The 20,136-nt window shown below is 46.5% G+C and overlaps 1 protein-coding gene across 1 annotated transcript; it reads right to left on the bottom strand.

Moving 5' to 3' along the window:
- Positions 1–260: 260 nt before the first annotated feature.
- Positions 261–16,436, bottom strand: RFC5 (replication factor C subunit 5). Its single transcript, XM_005572363.5, has 11 exons — positions 16,250–16,436; positions 13,706–13,770; positions 13,077–13,213; positions 11,853–11,932; positions 10,473–10,546; positions 7,806–7,965; positions 6,994–7,075; positions 5,772–5,901; positions 4,763–4,840; positions 2,969–3,023; positions 261–1,622 (listed from the first exon to the last, which is right to left on the bottom strand). Exons 1-11 carry the CDS (start codon positions 16,312–16,314, stop codon positions 1,526–1,528), a joined length of 1,023 nt encoding a protein of 340 aa, XP_005572420.1. The 5' UTR covers positions 16,315–16,436; the 3' UTR covers positions 261–1,525.
- Positions 16,437–20,136: the final 3,700 nt, after the last annotated feature.

Here is a 20,136-nt window from a genome sequence, read left to right as displayed (position 1 = left end):
CATGATCTTGCCTCAAAAAATAAACAGATAAAACAAGTAGTACAGTGGAAGAGCTGGGAACCAACTGGCCAACGTTTGCATTTCATGGTTATCTTGAAGTTCCAGGTACAGCAGAGGCTGAGCCTCTGGGTGGTTTAAGGCCTAGTTGGCCATCAGATTTAGCTTCAAACTTTGCCACTGTCCTTAAGGAGTTGAGTCCTCCACGAATAAAGGGAATAGTGACTTTTTCCGTTAGACAGTTTAAGAATTTGACACTTATATAAAGAACAGCATCCAAAGAAAGTTTATTCTGTGATATTAGAGACGGAAGGTTTTCATATAAATGCAAGTTTGACAAAGTCAGCATCTTTCTAGCTGTCTAAGGAAGAGTCACTTGTAACACAGCCAGCCAGCAGGCTGCTTTGTCTTTTATTATAAAGAACACTGGCCGGGCGCGGTGGCTCAAGCCTGTAATCCCAGCACTTTGGGAGGCCGAGACGGGTGGATCACGAGGTCAGGAGATCGAGACCATCCTGGCTAACACGGTGAAACCCCGTCTCTACTAAGAAATACAAAAAACTAGCCGGGCGAGGTGGCGGGCGCCTGTAGTCCCAGCTACTCGGGAGGCTGAGGCCGGAGAATGGCGTGAACCCGGGAGGCGGAGCTTGCAGTGAGCTGAGATCTGGCCACTGCACTCCAGCCTGGGCTACAGGGCGAGACTCCGTCTCAAAAAAAAAAAAAAAAAAAAGAACACTAACACAAACGCAGCATGATTGCTATAAAATAAATGTGAAATTTGTACAAAAGTCCCAGTCCTCCCACAGTTCTAGGTTTACAGTCAGGCTCAATCTTACTTGCCCCTCTCCTGCATGAAAACAAGTGTGTTTTATACAGCCTCTGTCCCCCAATGGCATAGTTTAAGGCTCTATATTATATTTAAAATTAAAATTTTTTTCCTATCATCCACATCAATTTGGAACCTGCTGGTAACTCTTCTACCACAAAGGGTAAATAAAAAGACCAGTTTTTAAAGTCAGAGAATTCAGCTCATCTTATAAAAGTATAATAGTTTTGGCCAGACGTTCGTTAACATCTGTTTAAATTAGATAAAGACACAATGCCAAATATTAGAATCGTAAATGTAATTTTGGAGATGATGTTTACCTTGAGTAGGAAGACACTTGGACCATATTAGATTTGAAAGTCTTCTGTTCCAGACCAAAATGGGGTAGGCTAATTCCCTGTCATCCAAGCAACTAAAAGGTAAAAGCCTTATAACTTTAAAATAAAAAAGGTTATTTTTTTCCCCTATAAAAGATGGGCAGTATGAGTTATACATTAAAATTATTTTGTACATCTCTGCTCCAAACCACCACAAAAATGGTACTTTTAAAAATGCCTGCCCATCCTGTCCTGGAAAGGAGTTTTTCCAAGATTTAGAGTGACTGGTTCATCCCACGACCCCAGGCTGCAGTTCATCCCGGAACTGTCCTCTGTTCTTCCGTCACTGCAGAGCCCTGAGAATTGTGAACAGCCCTCGGAGCATCTAGGCCTCTGCAACAATCAGGTCTCTGGTGACTTGAAATGCAGCAATGAGGGAGCTCAGCTGGATCTTCTCATTGGTGCCAACAGAAAGCCTGTACCTAACAGAAAGCAAACACACAGGGTAAGAAAAAAGACACCACACATAGCTGCCTTTTCTTAAGGGAAAAAGAGATCTAGGACTGAAAATCTGTTGAAGGAGTGGGGATGGGAAGTGATAAAACAAATTTACCCTGGACGGCAATCTTGTATGTGTCCCCCTAACATTTTCTTCTTTGCCCTACACATCGATTTATAAATGTGATGTTTCAAACTCATAAGAACAGATTCAATTTTAAAAATTATTAGGTATCAGACCGGGCGCGGTGGTTCACACCTGTAATCCCAGCACTTTGGGAGGCGGGCCAATCACTTGAGGCCAGCCTGGCCAACATGGTGAAACCCCCATCTACAAAACAAACAAACAAACAAAAAACAAAAATTAGCCGGGCGTGGTAGTGCATGCCTGTAATCCCAGCTCCTCAGGAGGCTGAGGCAGGACAATGGCTTGAACCTGGGAGGCAGAGGTTGCATCACTGTACTCCAGCCTGGGCAACAGAGCGAGACTCTGTCTCAAAAAAAAGAAATAAAGTATTAGGTATCAACAGTGGTGTTCTGAACTTAACTTTGTCCTAACTATACAGATATACAAAATTTATGTAATGAAGGATTATTTTGTCGGCAAAATACATTAAGAGGGAAACAAAACGGAGATTTCCTTCCTCTTAATTAAGCCATTTCACTGGGAAGTTTGGCTGATATATTGGTGGGTCTGTGGTCTAGTCAGTAAAGCAGGACACTGGAGTTCCTCTTGCCACCTTTTAAATGCCCAGCCACTGAGAGCAAAATCGTCATATTCACAATGCAATGAAGAGAGGTGACCTAATTTGTGCCTGTGAAAGCCAATGCCACAAATTAGTTGGCCTATGCTGACGTCTCTGTTGAACCCAATGCTGTCTACTTAAATGATAGCTGCCAGCTTCGCTGGGGGCTAATAACAGTGTTTACGGAACCAGGCACAGCAGAAAATTGAGTTTGTGTTTACTTTTCCCCCCAATATGCTTTAGTATGCCAAAATGCCTTCATAACAGCTGGGTGGTTGAAGCGAAGCAGGCCTCCCAAATAACAAGGGCATTTTCAGAATCAATGTGGGCCGAGCCTGTGAGGTCCAAGGAAAGGCCTTCATGTCAGATATGTAAGTGATCTGTACTTGACCTGTGAGTTTATCCCCGTGTTCTTTAAGCAGCTCACCCTTCCCCACATTCCATTCAATATCACCAGACTGGATTCTACTGGATGTGAACGATTTAGGAAAAAAAAAAACTGAAACCAAGAAAGTTGAAACAACTCACAACAGGGAGAAAAAGGAGGAAAAGAATGAAAACTGAAAACTGGGAGAAGTACTCACTCAATGTCTGCCATTTTGGTCAATAAATGTATTCGAACTGAAGACGGAAAGTCAACTGAGGGAAAAACAAAATCAAACAAGTTAGGTCTGTCACTCTCTACTGTCAAAAAACCCACAGAGGACAAATGAGTTTCAACATCAAATCCTTAATACTGAACTAGTCCCGAGGCCTCAGCCTGCTCACTAGATACCACACCTCTAAGAGTAAAAACGGTGCTGGTTTCATACTTTTTACCCACTCGATTTTGTGCTTCTTTATAGGGTAGTCAAAAAGGAAAATGAGCAGATACCAAAGTGATCCTGAGAACACCAAAGATCACACCGTTCTTAGCAGCTGGGTAGCTCTACAAGTTAACCTGAATGCTGAGTTCCCACTTGCTGTTTTTATTCTGTATTTTACTTTATTTTGAGAGGGGGTCTTGCTTTGTTGCCCAGGCTGGAGTGCTGTGGCATGGTGTGATCATGACTCACTGCAGCCTTGACCTCCTGGGCTTGAGGGATCCTCCACCTCAGACTCTTGAGTAACTGAGGCTACAGATGTGCACCACCATGCCTGGCTAGTTTGTATTTTTTGTAGAGATGGGGTTTCACCATATTGCCCAGACTGGTCTCGAACTCCTGGGCTCAAATGATCTGCCCATTTCGACCTCCCAAAGTGTTGGGATTACAGGCGTCAGCCATCATACCCAGCCTGTCCCCATTTAAAAACCAAGCACAAACAACAGATTTTTTTAAAAGTTGGTTTATGCTCAGCTTCCACAATCAAGGTGCAGAGCAGGGCCTGAGCCAACCATACTTTGGGCAGAAGGCATGGCATGGGCCAGCCAGGAAGAGGTCTGTGAAGGCCTGGGCAGAACCAACATTCATTGACCCAGTTAAGTCTCCATCCGCAGTTGGCCACTGTGGAGGGAAGAGCTTCTCCGAAAGCCTACACAAGTCACCTGGGGAGCTTAGAGAATACGGATGCCTGGTTCTCCTCCGAGAAGCTGACTTAATTTGTCTGGAGTGCCCCTATCTGCTGCCAAGGTTGAGAACCAGTTCTCCGTGTAGAAGGTACAGGCAAGTGTGGAACTGAAGATGTTTTCCTTAAGCCTGCTTTGGTTTACATGTTTACATATTTTCTCTTTATTTTCTGGGAATATATATCTAGACAGATACACAGATATAGATAGAGACTGTGTTTTGTTTTTTTTAGAAATGTGAATTAATATATACTACTTACTGCTAGAAAATACAAACCCCTAGAGGAAATAAAGTTAGCCTCCAGGAGTTTTCACTCTCCCCAGCAGTTCTAGATATTAAAAGAGGGTTTATGGAACAGTTTTTTTTTTTTTTTTTTTGAGACAAACTCTAGCTCTGTTGCCCAGGCTAGAGTGCAGTGGCAAATCTTGGCTCACTGCAACCTCCACCTCCCAGGTTCAAATGATTCTCCCACCTCAACCTCCCAAGTAGCTGGGATTACAGGCGTGTGCCACCACACCCGGCTAATTTTTCATATTTTTAGTAGAGATGGGGTTTCACCATGTTGCCCAGGCTGGTCTTGAACTCCTGACCTCAGGTGATCTGCCTGCTTCGGCCTCCCAAAGTACTAGGATTACAGGCTTGAGCCACCCTACCCAGCTCTGGAACAAAATTTTAAACAGTGGCAAGACAGAACTGCTAACAAGAAGGGGTCTGATTTACACTTCATTAGTTTCTTTGCTTCAAGAATGAAGCCTCCTGTCCTAACCATCCTTAACCCCAAAGCAGGCTACCTTCTCCACAGCTTCTCAGCTGGGGTCTAATGTCAGTTACCTCTATGCACAAACAAATGTATCTCTGTCAGGATATCATGCAGTGCCAACCCCTTCAGAGTTTTCAACTCTGTAATATCTAGAGGAGCAGTTAAGGCAAAGGGAACAAGTTCCAGAACAAACATACTGCAGAGAATTTTGAATCCAAACCCTGGCAAGTGACTTTTTAAAGTAGGACTTTTAATCCCAACAACTGTTTCTCTTTCATCTTGAAGCTGCACGTGTTGGACTCCAATTCTTTATTTTTCTTTGTTTCATCTTCAGTAAGGGCTTTCTGAAAGATAGAGTTGTACCTCCTTCTAGTAGAGAATAAAGCCAACTACATTTTATTTTTCTTTCTTTTTTTTTTTTTTTTGAGATGGAGTCTTCCTCTGTCACCCAGGCTGGAGTACAGTGGCACGACCTCGGCTCACTGCAACCTCTGCCTCCTGGGTTCAAGGAATTCTCCTGCCTCAGCCTCCCAAGTAGCTGGAACTATAGGCACCCACCACCACGCCCGGCTAATTTCTGTATTTTTAGTAGAGACAGTGTTTCGCCATGTTGGCCAGGCTGGTCTGGAACTCCTGACCCCAAGTGATCTACCTGCCTCAGCCTCCAAAAGTGCTGGGATTACAGGCATGAGCCACCACACCCAGCCCCAAATGCATTTTCAAAAAGGCTTCGTATCACCATTCCCAGCCTTTAATTTCACAGCACAAGAGCTATCACTATCACTGACCACTTGAAAATTACTGCATCTTCGATGCCAAGGCCTAAGCTTTTCTCCCATCTGGGAGTGAAGCTGCTTCAAGCCTTACCCTAACTTGAAGGTCAGCGCCCCCCAAGGAGAACTCTGGAGTGCTAAAGACAAGTACGCACTCCACCTACAGACATCTCACTCCCACAACAAGCTGACCAGAGTCGCCTGCAGCCAGTTGTGCTTTGCCAGCAAGGTGTGGGTGCTGGCTGCAGCCTGAACTCCTGGGGCCAACTTCAGGTCTCGTTGGCCAGGAGGTTATGAGAAAGGATACTTCTGTAGGCTGTGGTGAAATCTTGATTCAACATCCAGTCCAGGATGTTGGCGATATCTGACTTGAGCGGGTGCCCGGTGCAGGTGTAGACAGTCTCCTCTGTCACCTTCCCAAAGGCCATATTGGTGCTCTGTGCAGAGAGGGGGAAGGGGGAGATCACAGTGGCTGTCACAGCAGCCACCAAGCTGCAGGGAGCCAAGAAGCAATTGCCAAGGCAGCAATACAGGTGGGCAGCAAAGTTCCATGGGCATAAGGCAGTTAGAACCCACACGTTCTACACCGGGAAGAGTCCCCTCATCAGAGGACGCCACGGCCTGTTGGCTATTCCAGTGCCAAATCCTTTTCTCCCTTTGCCTTCTTTGCCAACAAATGACTCCTTTTGTTTTTAAAACATTTTCTTTTGCTCTTTGTTTTTTGAGACAGGGTCTTGCTCTGTTGCCCAGGCTGGAGTACAGTGGCATGATCACGGCTCACTGCAGTCTCGACCTCTTAGGCTCAAGTCACCCTCCTGCCTCAGCCTCCTGAGTAGATGGGACTACAGGCATGTACCACCACAGCTGGCTCATGTTTTTTTTAGTGGAGACAGAGTCTCACCATGTTGCCCAGGCTGGGCTCCAGCTCCTGGGCTCAGGTGATCCACCTGCCTTGGCCTCCCTAAGTGCTGGGGTTACAGGCGTGAGCCACCATACCTGGCCCTGCAACAAGTGATTTTTTCAATTAATCAAAATACAAAGTGAGGAGGGGGAAATCCAGCAGGTTATGAGATCAAGGTCTTACCAGTTGTAGATTTCTAAATGTACAGATTGATCATGCCTTTGCTTAGGTCTTTCTTAAAAAACTATGACAAAACAATGACTCAGGATTTGCTGGGACCAGGCCGGGCACGGTGGCTCACGCCTGTAATCCCAGCACTTTAGGAAGCCGAGGCGGACGGATCACTTGAGGTCAGGAGTTCGAGACCAGCCTAGCCAGCATGGCGAAACACTATCTCTACTAAAAATACAAAAATTAGCAGGGCGCGAAACACTATCTCTACTAAAAATACAAAAATTAGCAGGGCGTGGTAGTGGGCGCCTGTAATCCCAGCTGCTCAGGAGGCAGGGGATTCGCTTGAACCCAGGAAGCGGAGGTTGCACTGAGCTGAGATTGTGCTGCTACACTGCAGCCTGGGCGACAGAGCAAGACTCTGTCTCAAAAACAAAAGGATTTGCTGAGACCATACCTGCAAAATGTTCAGAGCCCTGCGCATGTCTCCGCTGGAAAGAGTGACTAGTGCTTTCATTCCATCTTCACTTATATCAACTCTGAAAGAAATAAGCAGAAGGGATTTATGAGGTCCCCTGAGAGCACTAGCATTCACCAAAGGAACAAGATGGTCTGGAATGATTAAGGCTTTAAAGGAATGAAGGAAAGAGAGGAACAGAGTTAATAATCTCATGATCTATCTGATCTAGAATTCACTCTGGTTTTTAGGGACCTGGGCTTCACATTAGTACTCACAGCCAACCAAAACGAGAACAGCCTGCATTTAGGAACAAGCATTCTCCCATGGAGCCAGCCGCCTTGAATTCTGCTCTCTGGGGAGCAGAGGCCTGGCACAAGCCATGATCACACAGCCCAAACTCCTCCTTTACAACAAGCAGCTGCTCAGGTCGGCTACTTGTTTGGCATCTGATTACACAGAATGTGATGTCTCAGAACCTTCCCTTCTAGTCTAAAAAGGCTGGAAGCATCTTTGCAGAAGGGACTCAGCAGCCTGCAGTTTCCAATGACAAAGAAGAGTAGGAGGAAATTGGGCAGCTTCCAGGGGAGGAGGATGGAATCAAGAAAAATGAAGTACCAAAAGACTTTTATGAGGAATGGCCTTGAGACAGCAGAGAAAATGATAGCAGTAGACGCTCCCCAGTGCCTCCCCTGTGCTAGGCACTCAGCAAAGTCGTTTTCCAACATCCTCTCCTCTACATACGAACCATCAGTCATCCCACAAGCCTGTTTCTACTACACTGCATCCCCAAAGACCCGCAAAATACTCACTTCTCTTCTTCCACGACATGTTCCAGGCGGGGAACCATGAGTTCAGGAGTCAGGGGACCGAACCGAAACCTCGTGCAGCGGGACTGCAAGGCAGGGATGATCTTTGACAGATAGTTACAGATGAGGCAGAATCTGGTATTCTCTGTGAATTTCTCGATTACTGGTAAGAGAAAATAAAACCACCTCATGTCAAACTCCATTCTGATTTTTCAGAGTCCAGAAAACTTGAATTTTTCTGTTGTCACAAGGGTATAGGAAAAGATTCAAGACTGCAAACAAGTGAGGATGTTGGCCGGCCGCGGTGGCTCACGTCTGTAATCCCAGCACTTTGGGAGGCTAAGGCGGGAGGATCACTTGAGGTCAGGAGTTCGAGACCAGCCTGGCCAACATGGCAAAACCTCTACTGAAAATACAAAATTTAGCCAGGTGTGGTGGCACGTGCCTGTAATCCCAGCTACTTGGGAGGCTGAGGCAGGAGAATTGCTAGAATCCAGGAGGTGCAGGTTGCAGTGACCCAAAATCATTCCACTGCTCTCCAGCGTGGGCAACAGAGTGAGACTGTCTCAAAAAAGAAAGAATGTAAACAAATGAAGATGCAGCCGGCAACAAGACAGGGCAGCTCTGTCCTCTTCAGATCAGAGGTTAGTCACTCCTCTTTTTTTTTTTTTTTTTAAACAGAGTCTCGCTCTGTCACCCAGGCTGGAGTGCAATGGCGCGATCTTGGCTCACTGCAACCGCTGCCTCCCGGGTTCAAGCGATTCTCCTGCCTCAGCCTCCCGAGTAGCTGGGACCACAGGCGCGTGCCACCACACCAGCTAATTTTTTGTATTTTTAGTAGAGACGGGGTTTCACCATGTTAGCCAGGATGGTCTCGATCTCCTGACCTTATGATTCGCCCGCCTCGGCCTCCCAAAGTGCTGGGATTACAGGCATGAGTCACTGCGCCAGGCCAATTTTTGTATTTTTAGTAGAGACAGAGTTTCATCATGTTAGCCAGGCGGGTCTCAAACTCCTGACCTCAAGTGATCTGCCCGCCTCAGCCTCCCAATGTGCTGGGATTACAGGCATGAGCCACCGCACCCGGCCTAGCCACTCCTCTTTCACAAACTGGTAAACATGCCTCCGTGGAATTTTACAAAATGCTTCCTTTTTGCCATTTACCATGATTCTGGCACTTTTGCCATGTAATCCCATTAAGATTATGAGACCTCTTCTTGTCCTTTTACATAAAATTATATTTGGCAGGTTGATGATTCTTCACCTTCTATGGGCAGGGAGGGGGACGGCTTTTTGCAGACTTTTCCATGGAGACTGTCTGGAGGCCTCAGAGCACTCAAGGGAGCAATAACCCGAACAAAGAGTTGCTTATGACACCAGTTCCATTCTGTAGGTACCCAATGTTCTTACATGGGGATCTGCCCAGAATGACAGTCACTCGGCAGAACAAGATGCCGAAGAAAGGCTGCCAAGCTTCTAGGACCAGAGAGATTCTCACTGTCCTCCTCAACCTCCTCCTCCTCTGCCTCGTCCTCCTTCTCCTCCCCCTCCTCTCCTTCTCCACCCCCTCTTCTCCTCCTCCACCTGCCCCTACCCTTCTCCTCCACCTCCCCCTACCCTCCTCCTCCCTTTCTCCTCCCCCTTCTCCTCCTCACCCGCTCCTCTTCCCCCCACCTTCCCCCGTCCTTTCCTTAAACATGTGCTGCCATCTACTCCCTCCCCACAAGCTCCTAAAGATCGTTCTTCTCTCAAAGCTGATTCACTTGGAATCTTAATGAGAGATGACAAGTGTCCTTTAAGGGAAAAGAACTGCACTGGGCCCCCGAAGACAGACAAATCGCAGGGTGCTCTCCCTCCCCCCGCCAAATCATTCACTTGGCAAGCAGTGAAGTAATGTCAGCTCTCTGAGCAACTCAACTTCAGATATTCTTCTCCTAGCTATTGTGGTTCAAAGGGTACCATTAGCAGAAAGGAAAGGGTACTATTAGCAGAAAGGACTATCCGATAGTTTAGGGATGAAAGATTTTCCACACCCCATCCCATGGAAAGATATGAATTCTCAACCCTGAAATTGAACCCAGTGTCAAAGGAGGTTGAACACCAGTGACTGGCCAGACTTAAAAGTCCCCGCAGGGCTTAGTCCTTAGGCTGCTGAAGGGGAAGGTCCCACTGCAGAGGTATCTTGCCTGTATCATCAGATGGGAGACACACAGAAAGGCATAGAGATTTCTCTGGGCCAGAAGATGAAAACTGAAAACAAGTCATGCCATATCTCATGTCCAAAGTTCCTAATTCTCCTGTAATCCCAGCACTTTGGGAGGCCGAGGTGGGCGGATCACCCAAGGTCAGGAGTTCGAGACCAGCCTGGCCAACATGGTGAAATCCCATCTCTCCTAAAAATATAAAAATCAGCCGGCTGTGGTGGTGCATGCCTGTAATCCCAGTTACTTGAGAGGCTGAGGTCGGAGAGTCGCTTGAACCCAGGAGGCAGAGGCTGCAGTGAGCTGAGATCGCGCCACTGTACTCCAGCCTTGGCGACAGAGCAAGACTGACTCAAAACCATCCCCTCCCCCCCCCAAAAAAACAATAACAACAGCAACAAACACGAAGTTCCTAATTCTCCTTCTAGTGCGCGCGCCAGCCCACACACTCCACAGTGCCTCTGCTTACCTCTTCTCAAGGCATTCTGGGCGTCCTGAGTCATGGCGTCTGCTTCATCCAAGATCACTAGCTTAAAGCCTTTCCTAGAAAAACAAATGGTGCTGTCTAAAGATTTCTTCAATCTCACCTCAACATCGGGGCTCAAACCTACATCTTCCCATTTGTGCCATCAGGTCCTGTCTCGGAAAGGCTATTTCTTCTAGAACTTTGGCCAAGACAGACATCTTTGGTCACTCAGAGAGGAAATGCCCCATCACTCCTTCAACACTTGGTGGGAATGGAGGACTGACTTCTCTACTTCTATGCGCTGTGTCCTCTGGCATCTTCACTTTCCTCCACATACCACCCTACCATGCTACTGCTTTCCCCATCTCCCTCACTCACACCAGAGTCTCTCACCCTTTCGCTTTTTTTGAGACGAAGTTTTTGCTCTGTTGCCCAGGTTGGAGTGTAGTGCCGCAATCTCGGCTCACTGCAACCTCTGCCTCCCAGGTTCAAGCAATTCTCCTGCCTCAGCCTCTCGAGTGGCTGGGATTACGGGCGCCCACCACCATGCTCAGATAATTTTTGTATTTTTAGTAGAGACGAGGTTTCACTATGTTGGCCACACTAGTCTTGAACTCTTGACCTCAGGTGATCCACCTGCCTAGACCTCCCAAAGTGCTAGGATTACAGGTGTGAGCCACTGTTCCTGGCCCTCACCCTTTTTCTTTCTTTTTTTTTTTTTTTTTTAGCCACCATCCTAGTTGTCTTTCCTGATCTCAATTTATTTTAAAATTCAAACTAGCTCATCCAGGCTTAGGGTAATCTAACCAGTTCTCAGGAACTAAAAATGAAGAATGCTTCCCTAAAGAACTTGGTAATACAGGCTGGGCTCACGTCTGTAATCCCAGCACTCAGGGAGGCTGCAGCAGGCAAATTGCTTGAGCTCAGGAGTTCGAGACCAGCCAACGCAACATGGCAAAACCCCATGTCTACTAAAAAATACAAAAATTAGTTGGGCGTGATGGCTCACGACTGTAGTCCCAGCTACTCAGGAGGTTGAGGCTAGAGGATCGCTTGAACCCAGGAGGTGGAGGTTGCAGTGAGCCGAGATCATGCTATTGCACTCCAGCCTGTACCATAGAGGGCGATCCTGTCTCCAAAAAAAAAGGGGAAAAAAAAAAAAGAACTTGCTAATATAAGTGTAGACAACATTTTATTTTAGCAGTTGCATTATAGTACTTCTTACTACCATCCTCTCCTTTATCTCTTTTCCATGGTTGCTTTGGACAAAGTCAGTATTTTTTTTCAACCCATATAAACTGGCTAAGGAGAGGATTAAAAAATTAAGCCATGTCATCTTACTAATCAAAATCAAGGGAGCGAAATTACACAAATAATTCTTACTTAAATATTGTCCTTGTGCTAGCAAAGCTCAGGATTGGTCCTCGAACGATGTCTATTCCTCGGTCATCTGAAGCGTTCAGCTAAACGTGGAAGACAGAAGTCAAAACAAAAAGCATGTTGCTATGCTATCTGTGAGTTCTTGGTTTTAATGTATCTCCTCATCAGTCCAGCTCAGCAGGTTAGCTTTCTATGTCTAATGATGGCTAAGAGATCATCACAAAATAAAAAATCAGTTTTACACAAAACTCACTAAATCAATAAAGATGGCTATATTACCCCCACCGTTTGAGGACAATGACTGACATAAGCTGGAGAAATAATTAATTGGTATGGTTACACTGAATAGCACCTCCGGTATGAGCAGAATGATACGAATTTCAGCTACCACAATCCCAAGGTTACCAAGTTCTTAATAAACTGACATAAGGACATTAGTAGCAGCAAAGTTCTGAGACCCGCGTCTAAAAGGTAAATTAAACTTTTCTTGCAATAGACAATATTCACATTTTTGAATCTAAGTATGTTAGTCAAGGTCGCAGCAATATACAGATGGCATACTCAAACGCAGCAATTTGAAGAGAATTAAACAAGGAGATCTTTTTAAAGGTGCGATAATAGGAAAACCATGGGGCTATGCAATACCCGTGACCCTTAAGCCTGAAGGGGTTAGTGAAGGGAGTGGCTGTAGGCACCTGGAGAGGGCTGCAGGAAAGGTACCACCTGTGAGATGTACCCTACAGATGGGCCATGCTGCCAGCCTGTCAGCCCTCAGGGAAGGTCCCGGCATCACTCACTTCCTTCCCCTACCCCTGCCAAGGCCTCTATTGGCCAAACCCAACCAGGAGCCAGAGGCTAAGTAAGCTTATAGTCAGTAGAGCTCAGCCTTCCAGGCAGGAATAGGGTGGAGAGATGTGGAGAATTGATCTGGAGGGGCCATGGCAGACAGGCTGCAACCAAGTAACCATAAAGGAGGGTTTGGGTAGAAGTTGGCAACAGCAAAGAAAAAGGTGCCTAGCCCTACAACTGCCCTCTAGCTGACCAACACTAATCCAGACTAAAATGACCATTATAGGAAAAAGGGAATTAAAATATCTTATTTCGAATTTACTTCTTTCCTAACTGTCCATGGGGCAACTTACTTTTAAAGTAAAATAAAGCCAGCAGAACTGAAATTCAGAGACTGGAGTCCTAAGTTATTTGTGGAGTAAGAACAATTGTATTTACCTCCAAGACCATGGAGCCAAATTCTTTGTCTTTATACAGCTGTTTCGCACAGGCTAGGATGGTAGATGTCTTGCCTGTCCCTGGGGGACCATAGAGAAGCAAGTGTGGCAGTCGGTCTTCACTGATAAACTTCTGAACTGAGGATCAGGAAGGAAGAAGGGCACCATCAGTCTTTGGGAGCCGCCTCATTCACCCTGGGCCCCTGAGTTGGGCTGAAAGCTCTTCAACCCAATGCAATGTCCAAATCAGAGGCAGATGCAACTTGATGTAGGGGCCTTGTCTCTGCGTTCCTGGGGCAACTGGAATTCACTCAATAGTGCAGCCAGCCAGCAAGTATTTATTGAGGGCCTACTGTGTTACAGGCACCTTTCTGGGTGCTGACAACATCTGTAAACTTAAATGATTCGCTGTAATGCTATTTTTACTCCACTGAGTTGCAATTTTATGCTCATGTTCGTGACTTACCCACTAGACTGCAGCTATCTGAAGAAGATGAATGAATGATCTTAAAGCCACATTCTACAAAGCTCAATCAGATTCTTTGAAGTTATTACTTAGGAGAGACCTCACCAAGAAATTCACACAGGTCCCTCAACCAGGACAAGAGCAACTGACACATGGATACTTACTGGTACTCAGAATGTCCTGATGAGAAATGAGATCATTCAGGGTCTGTGGCCGGTATTTTTCAACCCTGAAATACAATTTAGTATGTATTATGACATATATACATGCAAGAATATTTTATGTGTAAAAGAATCCTTGCAGGTCAGGCACAGCGGCTTACACCTGTAATCCCACCACTTTGGGAGGCCGAGGCGGGTGGATCATTTGGGGTCAGGAGTTCAAGACCAACCAGACCGACCAACATGAAAAAACCCTGTCTCTATGGCCACCTCCTAGGGTCTTTGTAAAGATCGAACATCTAACAGGGCGTCTGCTAACCCAATAATATGCCATTCAATAAAAAATACCCAAAAATACAAAAATTAGCTGGGTATGGTGGCATACCAATGCAGCCCCACCTACTCAGGAGGCTGACATGGGAGAACTGCTTGAACCTGGGAGGCGGAGGTTGCAGTGAACCGAGACTGCACCACTGCACTCCAGCATTCCAGCCTGGGCGACAGAGTGAGACCCTGTATCAAAAAAAAAAAAAAAAAAAAAAAGAATCCTTTCATATCCTAATTTAAAAAGCAAGAAAAACAAAGCACTTTAAGTTTGAACACAGACCAGTGGTTCTCAACCAGGGGTGATTTTGTCCTCCCAGGAACATCTCGTGATATCTGGAAACATATTTAGTTGTCACAGGTGAGCAGAGGGTCCTATGGCACTTAGTGTGTAATCTCTAGGAATGCTGTTAAACATGCTACAGTGCACAGGACAGCTCCCCCAAACCCACCCAGAGTATCTTGCCCAAAATGTCAATAGTGCCGAGGATGAACTCTGTTCTAATTTCATCTTTCCAGCTGTTTGTCTATAATCTCAACCTGATGGGCACCTACTATTTCAAAGTGCATTTGAAACTGAACTCCTACCCAAATAGCCTTCAACAGAAGAATGGATAGGTAAAACCTCTTCTGTCCACACAATAGAATATGATTCAGCCATAACAAGAAATGAACTACTGATGCAAGCAGCAACATGCATGAACCTTGAAAACATGATGCTGAGTGAAAGAAACCAGACACAAAAGGCCACATAGTGTAGGATTCCACTTACATGAAATGTCCAGAATAGGCAAATCCATAGAGACAGAAAGTAGATTAGTGGTTGCCAGGGGCTAGAGGAAGGGGAGAATGGGGAGTAACTGTCAATGGGCACAGGATTTCTATTTGGGGTGATGAAATTTTGGAACTAGATAGTGGGAAGACTCCACAACAGTCCACTGCATTCGGAATGTACTTAATGCCGCTGAATTGTACATTTTAAAATGGTTACAGGATGGGCTTGGTAGCTCGCCTCCAAAAGTCCCAGTTTTTTGGAGGCTGAGGCAGGAGAATGGCTTGAACTCCAATGTTTGAGGTGACACTGAGCTGTAATCACGCCACTGCACTCCAGCCTGGGCGACAGAGCAAGACCCTGTCTCTAAAAAAAAAATATGTAAATACATGAAATAGTTACAACTGTCAATCTTCTGGGTTTTTTTAACCACAATAAAAACAAATTGGCCGGCCACGGTGGCTCAAGCCTGTAATCCCAGCACTTTGGGAGGCCGAGGCGGGTGGATCACGAGGTCTGGAGTTCAAGACCAGCCTGGACAATACGGTGAAACCTCGTCTCTACTAAAAATACAAAAATTAGCCGGGCGTGGTGGCAGGCTTCTGTAATCCCAGCTACTCAGGAGGCTGAGGTAGGGAACTGCTTGAATCCAGGAGGCGGAGGTTGCAGGGAGCTGAGATCGCGCCACTGCACTCCAGCAACAGAGGGAGACTCCGTCTCAAAAAAACAATTTTTTTTAAACTAGTTACTAGACAATGACAACTTGGAGCTTTTCGAAGCCAAGCCAAATTGCTTCAAAGTCTTGAAAGCATTGCTAGAACACAGTTGTTGAAGTAGGATGGTTAAGAGTACAAGCTCTGAATTCAGACTTCCTAATTCACCTCCAAGCCAATTTTTTAGCCTTGGACCATAGGGAAGTCATTTAACCCTTCTAAAATGCAGTTTCCTCCTGTGTAAAATTTGAAGCGGTGCCTACCTCTTACGGTCTTTGTAAGGATCGAACATCTAACAGGGCGTCTGCTAATCTAATAATATGCCATCCAATAAAAGTTGACCAGGGAGCCTTATTACTAATTTAAAATGTGACCAGTAGTCGCATCGCAGGTTTTGAAGAGTGGGAAGAGGGCACTTTGGCATGGAGGCCATTGCAGGTGTCAGGAGACACGGAATCGAACCCCTGTGCTGTCACGAGGTGCGAAAGCCGACTTCTTCTTCGGCAAATGGAGCTGGGCGTCAAAGGGTGACAGCTGGCAAAAGTCCTAAACAGACGGACGAGTCTGGGGAGCTGGGGGGTGTCGGAGAAAACCTTTGCGGCTCGGTCCCGGCTGCAGGCCCGGGGGAGACGGGAAGAGGTCGGGTTGGGGTCCGATCACCTGCCCACTCCAGCCACCTCCTCCCCGCGCGGCTGCCCGGCCCCCTCTGCCCACAGCCGCCGCTCGGCCTCTTCCTACCAGGGCAGGTTCCTGATCTTGGCCGCCGCGGGCAGCTCCTGCTGCTTGAGCGCTGAGGTCTCCATGGCGGGGAGACGAAGGTGACCAGATCAGCTGAGATCGTCGCGTCACCCAAGCCCCTGTCCAGTGACCAGCCGCGACCCGGCCCTGAGTTCGACCCTGGCACTTAGAGTTCGCGCGCAAAAGCAACTCTCGCGAGCCGTAGCCACCAGTTTCCGACTTCCTCCCTCGGTCCCGCCCCCTCGCGTTGCTAGGGCGCCGGTTGCTAGGTTACCGGGAGGCGCGGGCCGCCGGCCTTCCTCCAAGCTCCGCCCCTCCAGCCTGCTCTGAGCTCTTAGATACCCAGGCGCTTTCAGAGCAGGGAAGCGGGAAAGGCAGGGCCCCCTGCAGCCCCAGTCATCATTACATATTAAGATCGCACGGCCAAAGCCAATTCCTCCATCGCCAAGCTTCAAACCCTTACGTTCAAAGGAACAAAAGCTGCCGGGGCTAAAAAAAAAAAAAAAAAAATATCTAAGAAAAAAACAGCCCGGAGTAACACGGTTGGGTCTTGAATATAGACGCCCTTGTGAAAAAAGGCTCGCGATACCTCTCGGCCCCAAAGCTGGGAGGTGAATGTTTGGAAACGAAAACAACCCCAAACAAACACAACTGCAACCTACCTGTCTCCAGAATCCGTGTCCCTCACCCAACAAAATTTGGAGAACCAACCTCCAGAAAACATCTCCAGAGAAAAACAAACAGAAACTTCCAGTTGGGTTAATCTGTGTCGCTGGAAGGATCTAGTTCATGAACACAGAGGACAGGGTCTCTGTGATCTGAGATACTGAGGAGAATCGATATCAACATTTTAGTTTTTTTCCTGAAGCGAGGAGAATTCTAGATCGCTTTTATTTTCTTCTTTTTTATCGGTCTGTATTTTCTTTTCTTTTTTTGGAGTCTCGCTTTGTCACGAAAGCTGGAGTACAGTGGCACGATCTTGACTCACTGCAACCTCTGCCTCCCAGGTTCAAGCGATTCTCTGCCTCAGCCTCCGGAGTAGCTGGGAGTACAGGTGCGTGCCACCACGCCTGGCTAATTTTTGTATTTTTAGTAGAGACGGGATTTCACCATGTTGGACAGGCTGGTTTCGAACTCCTGACCTCAAGTGATCCACCCGTCTCAGCCTCCCAAAGTGCTGGGATTACAGGCGTGAGCCACCATGCCTGGCCTGGTCTGTATTTTCCAGCAATGAGCATGCAAAGCATCCATACTGAAGTCTTTTTTTTTTTTTTTTTTTTTTTTGAGACGGAATCTCGCTCTGTTGCCCAGGCTGGAGTACAGCGGCGATCTCGGCTCACTGCAACCTCTGCCTCCCGGGTTCACACCATTCTCCTGCCTCAGCCTCCCAAGGAGCTGGGACTACAGGTGCCCACCACCATGCACAGCTCATTTTTTGTATTTTTAGTAGAGACGGGTTTTCACCATGTTAGCCAGTATGGTCTTAATCTCCTGACCTCGTGATCCACCCGCCTCGGCCTCCCAAAGTGCTGGGATTACAGGTGTGAGCCACCGCACCCGGCTTTTTTTTTTCTTTTAACATGATGAGGAAGACAAAAATCCTGGGAGGATTTTTGAGGCTGGCCTGGGGTCAGCAGTGTTCTGATTAGGAGGTAGCAGTACTCCTTGCATTGGATTACATCACTGTCACCTGCTTCAGGAACACAGCAGAGGGACAGTGGCAAGTATATGATGGCAGTTACGGCTTCACCCTAGCCCCTGCCTGGGGACCTCGATGAAGGGGATCAGCTAGGGCTTGTGATGTGACAGAGCCCCTACTCTGCTTTCTCCCAGGAAACTTTAACACTGGGGGCTTAGATCATTAGCATGTAATTTAAAAAATTTTCTTTCTTTCTTTTAAGATAAAACTGGTTTTATTCATTTTTATCTCCAGGAAAGGAATCATAAGTGATTAACAAGTTTGTTTTTTTTTTTTGATACTAAAGCTAAAAATCAGCACATGTTTACAATTAACTTGCTGACACATGCTGAGGTGAGATATAGATGCTTCTGAATTAAAGTCACAGAAACACATTAAATATTTGTCATGTATTGCCAAATTCTGGGGTCTCTGAACACTCCTACGGTTTGGTTTTGTTTTTGAGAGAAGGTCTCACTCTGTCACCCAGGCTGGAGTACAGTGGCACGATCATGGCTCACTACAGTCTCTAACTCCCGGGCTCAGGTGATCTGCCTGCCTTGGACCTCCTAAAGTGCTGGGATTATTGGCGTGAGCCACCACATGCCTACATGCCAGGAAAATGGTGCGTTGAAATGTTTTTGCTTCTCACGAGAAAGGCAATTTAAGTTGCAAGGCAAGGGCAAACTTTTGAAGATGGCCATGTGGACTCTGGATCTTTCTCTCTTTGTTCATGATTTGTTCTCCCTTCAGTGGTTCTGCTCCTTGCCAAACATTAGGTACTCTTGGGGTGAGATGCCACTTTTTCCACTTAGTCTTAGTCTTGGGTAGGTTGCTTCTCTTCTTATCCAGTAATATTTACTCAAGGATGGTTGTAAGGATTAAATGAAAGAACAAATGTGCAGCATCCAACACATTGCCACCCTACTCTTCCCTTCCCTCCTATCACTCTCCACCCAAACCGTTCTGGTTTCAAATTTGTCCTTTCAAACAAAACCCAAAGGATTGGCTAGGGGAACTATGCCACAACCTGCCCTTACTGCTGGTTACAGCCATCCTTACCATCATGGTACAAGCCATTCATGGTAAGAGCCATCCTTCTAAGGATCTTTGCATTAGAAGCATGATGCCGCCACCTCTTTGAGCTGGAAGATTCAAACAAGACCAGAACAACTTATCATAAAACTCTGTGTGCATCTGCTGTTGCGTTAACTTGGAATGTAGAGTTCTCCTGTGTTGACATTAGATTATATGTTGCAAAGTCATCTATTGTATGCCTTCCCAGTGGAATGTAAGCTCATTGAGAGGAGAACCTTTGACTTACTCACCACTGTACTTCTGGTGCCTGAAACATTACCTGGCTCAAAGGAAGTACTCAATTCATAACTGTTTGATGAATGAATGAATGAATGAAAATGACTCATATCCATTAGGCAGTTATTATGGCTGAGACACTGTTCTGAGCACTTTACATTTATTATGATCACTCAATTGTTGCAAGAAGCCCAAGTTACCATCATTGGCCCCATTTTGTAGATATGTTAGGTACCTTGCCTAGGTTCTCATTTGTAAGGGGCAGAACTGGATCTTGCTAATATAGTCTGATTCTATATAGCCCATGCTGGAACAACAGCATCAACAGCAGCTCCTGGGAACTTGTTAGACATCCTAATTATTCTTCCCTCCACCTCAAACCCAGGAAATCTTAAACTTTGCAGGTGGGGCCCAGCCATCTGTGTTGTGACAAGCCCTTGAGGGGATTCTGAAGCGCTCAGGTTTGAGAGTCATATCACTACGCTACCCTCCTTCTCAGTCTTCAAGCACTCCAGGAATTTGATTTCCCTTATTTATTTATTTATTTAAGAGAGGGATCTCACTTTGTCACCCAGGCTGACCCAGGCTGGAGTGCAGTGACACTGTCGTGGCTCACTGCAACCTCCACCTCTAGGGCTCAAGTGGTCCTCTCGCCTCAGCCTCCCTAGTAGCTGGAACTGCAGGCGCATGCCACGATGCCCAGCTAGTTTTTGTATATTTTGTAGAGACAGGATTTTGCCATGTTTCCCGGCTGGTCTTGAACACCTGGGCTCAAAGAATCCACCCACCTTTGCCTCCCAAAGTGGCTCATGCTGGGATTACAAGCAAGAACCACTGTGCCCAGCCCCAGGACTTCACTTTCTAAGAAACACAATGGATGCTGTCTAAAAACAAA

This window comes from Macaca fascicularis, chromosome 11 (assembly GCF_037993035.2).
Source record: "Macaca fascicularis isolate 582-1 chromosome 11, T2T-MFA8v1.1".
NCBI classification, from domain to species: domain Eukaryota; kingdom Metazoa; phylum Chordata; class Mammalia; order Primates; family Cercopithecidae; genus Macaca; species Macaca fascicularis.
This window is presented reverse-complemented; position numbering and strand designations above follow the sequence as displayed.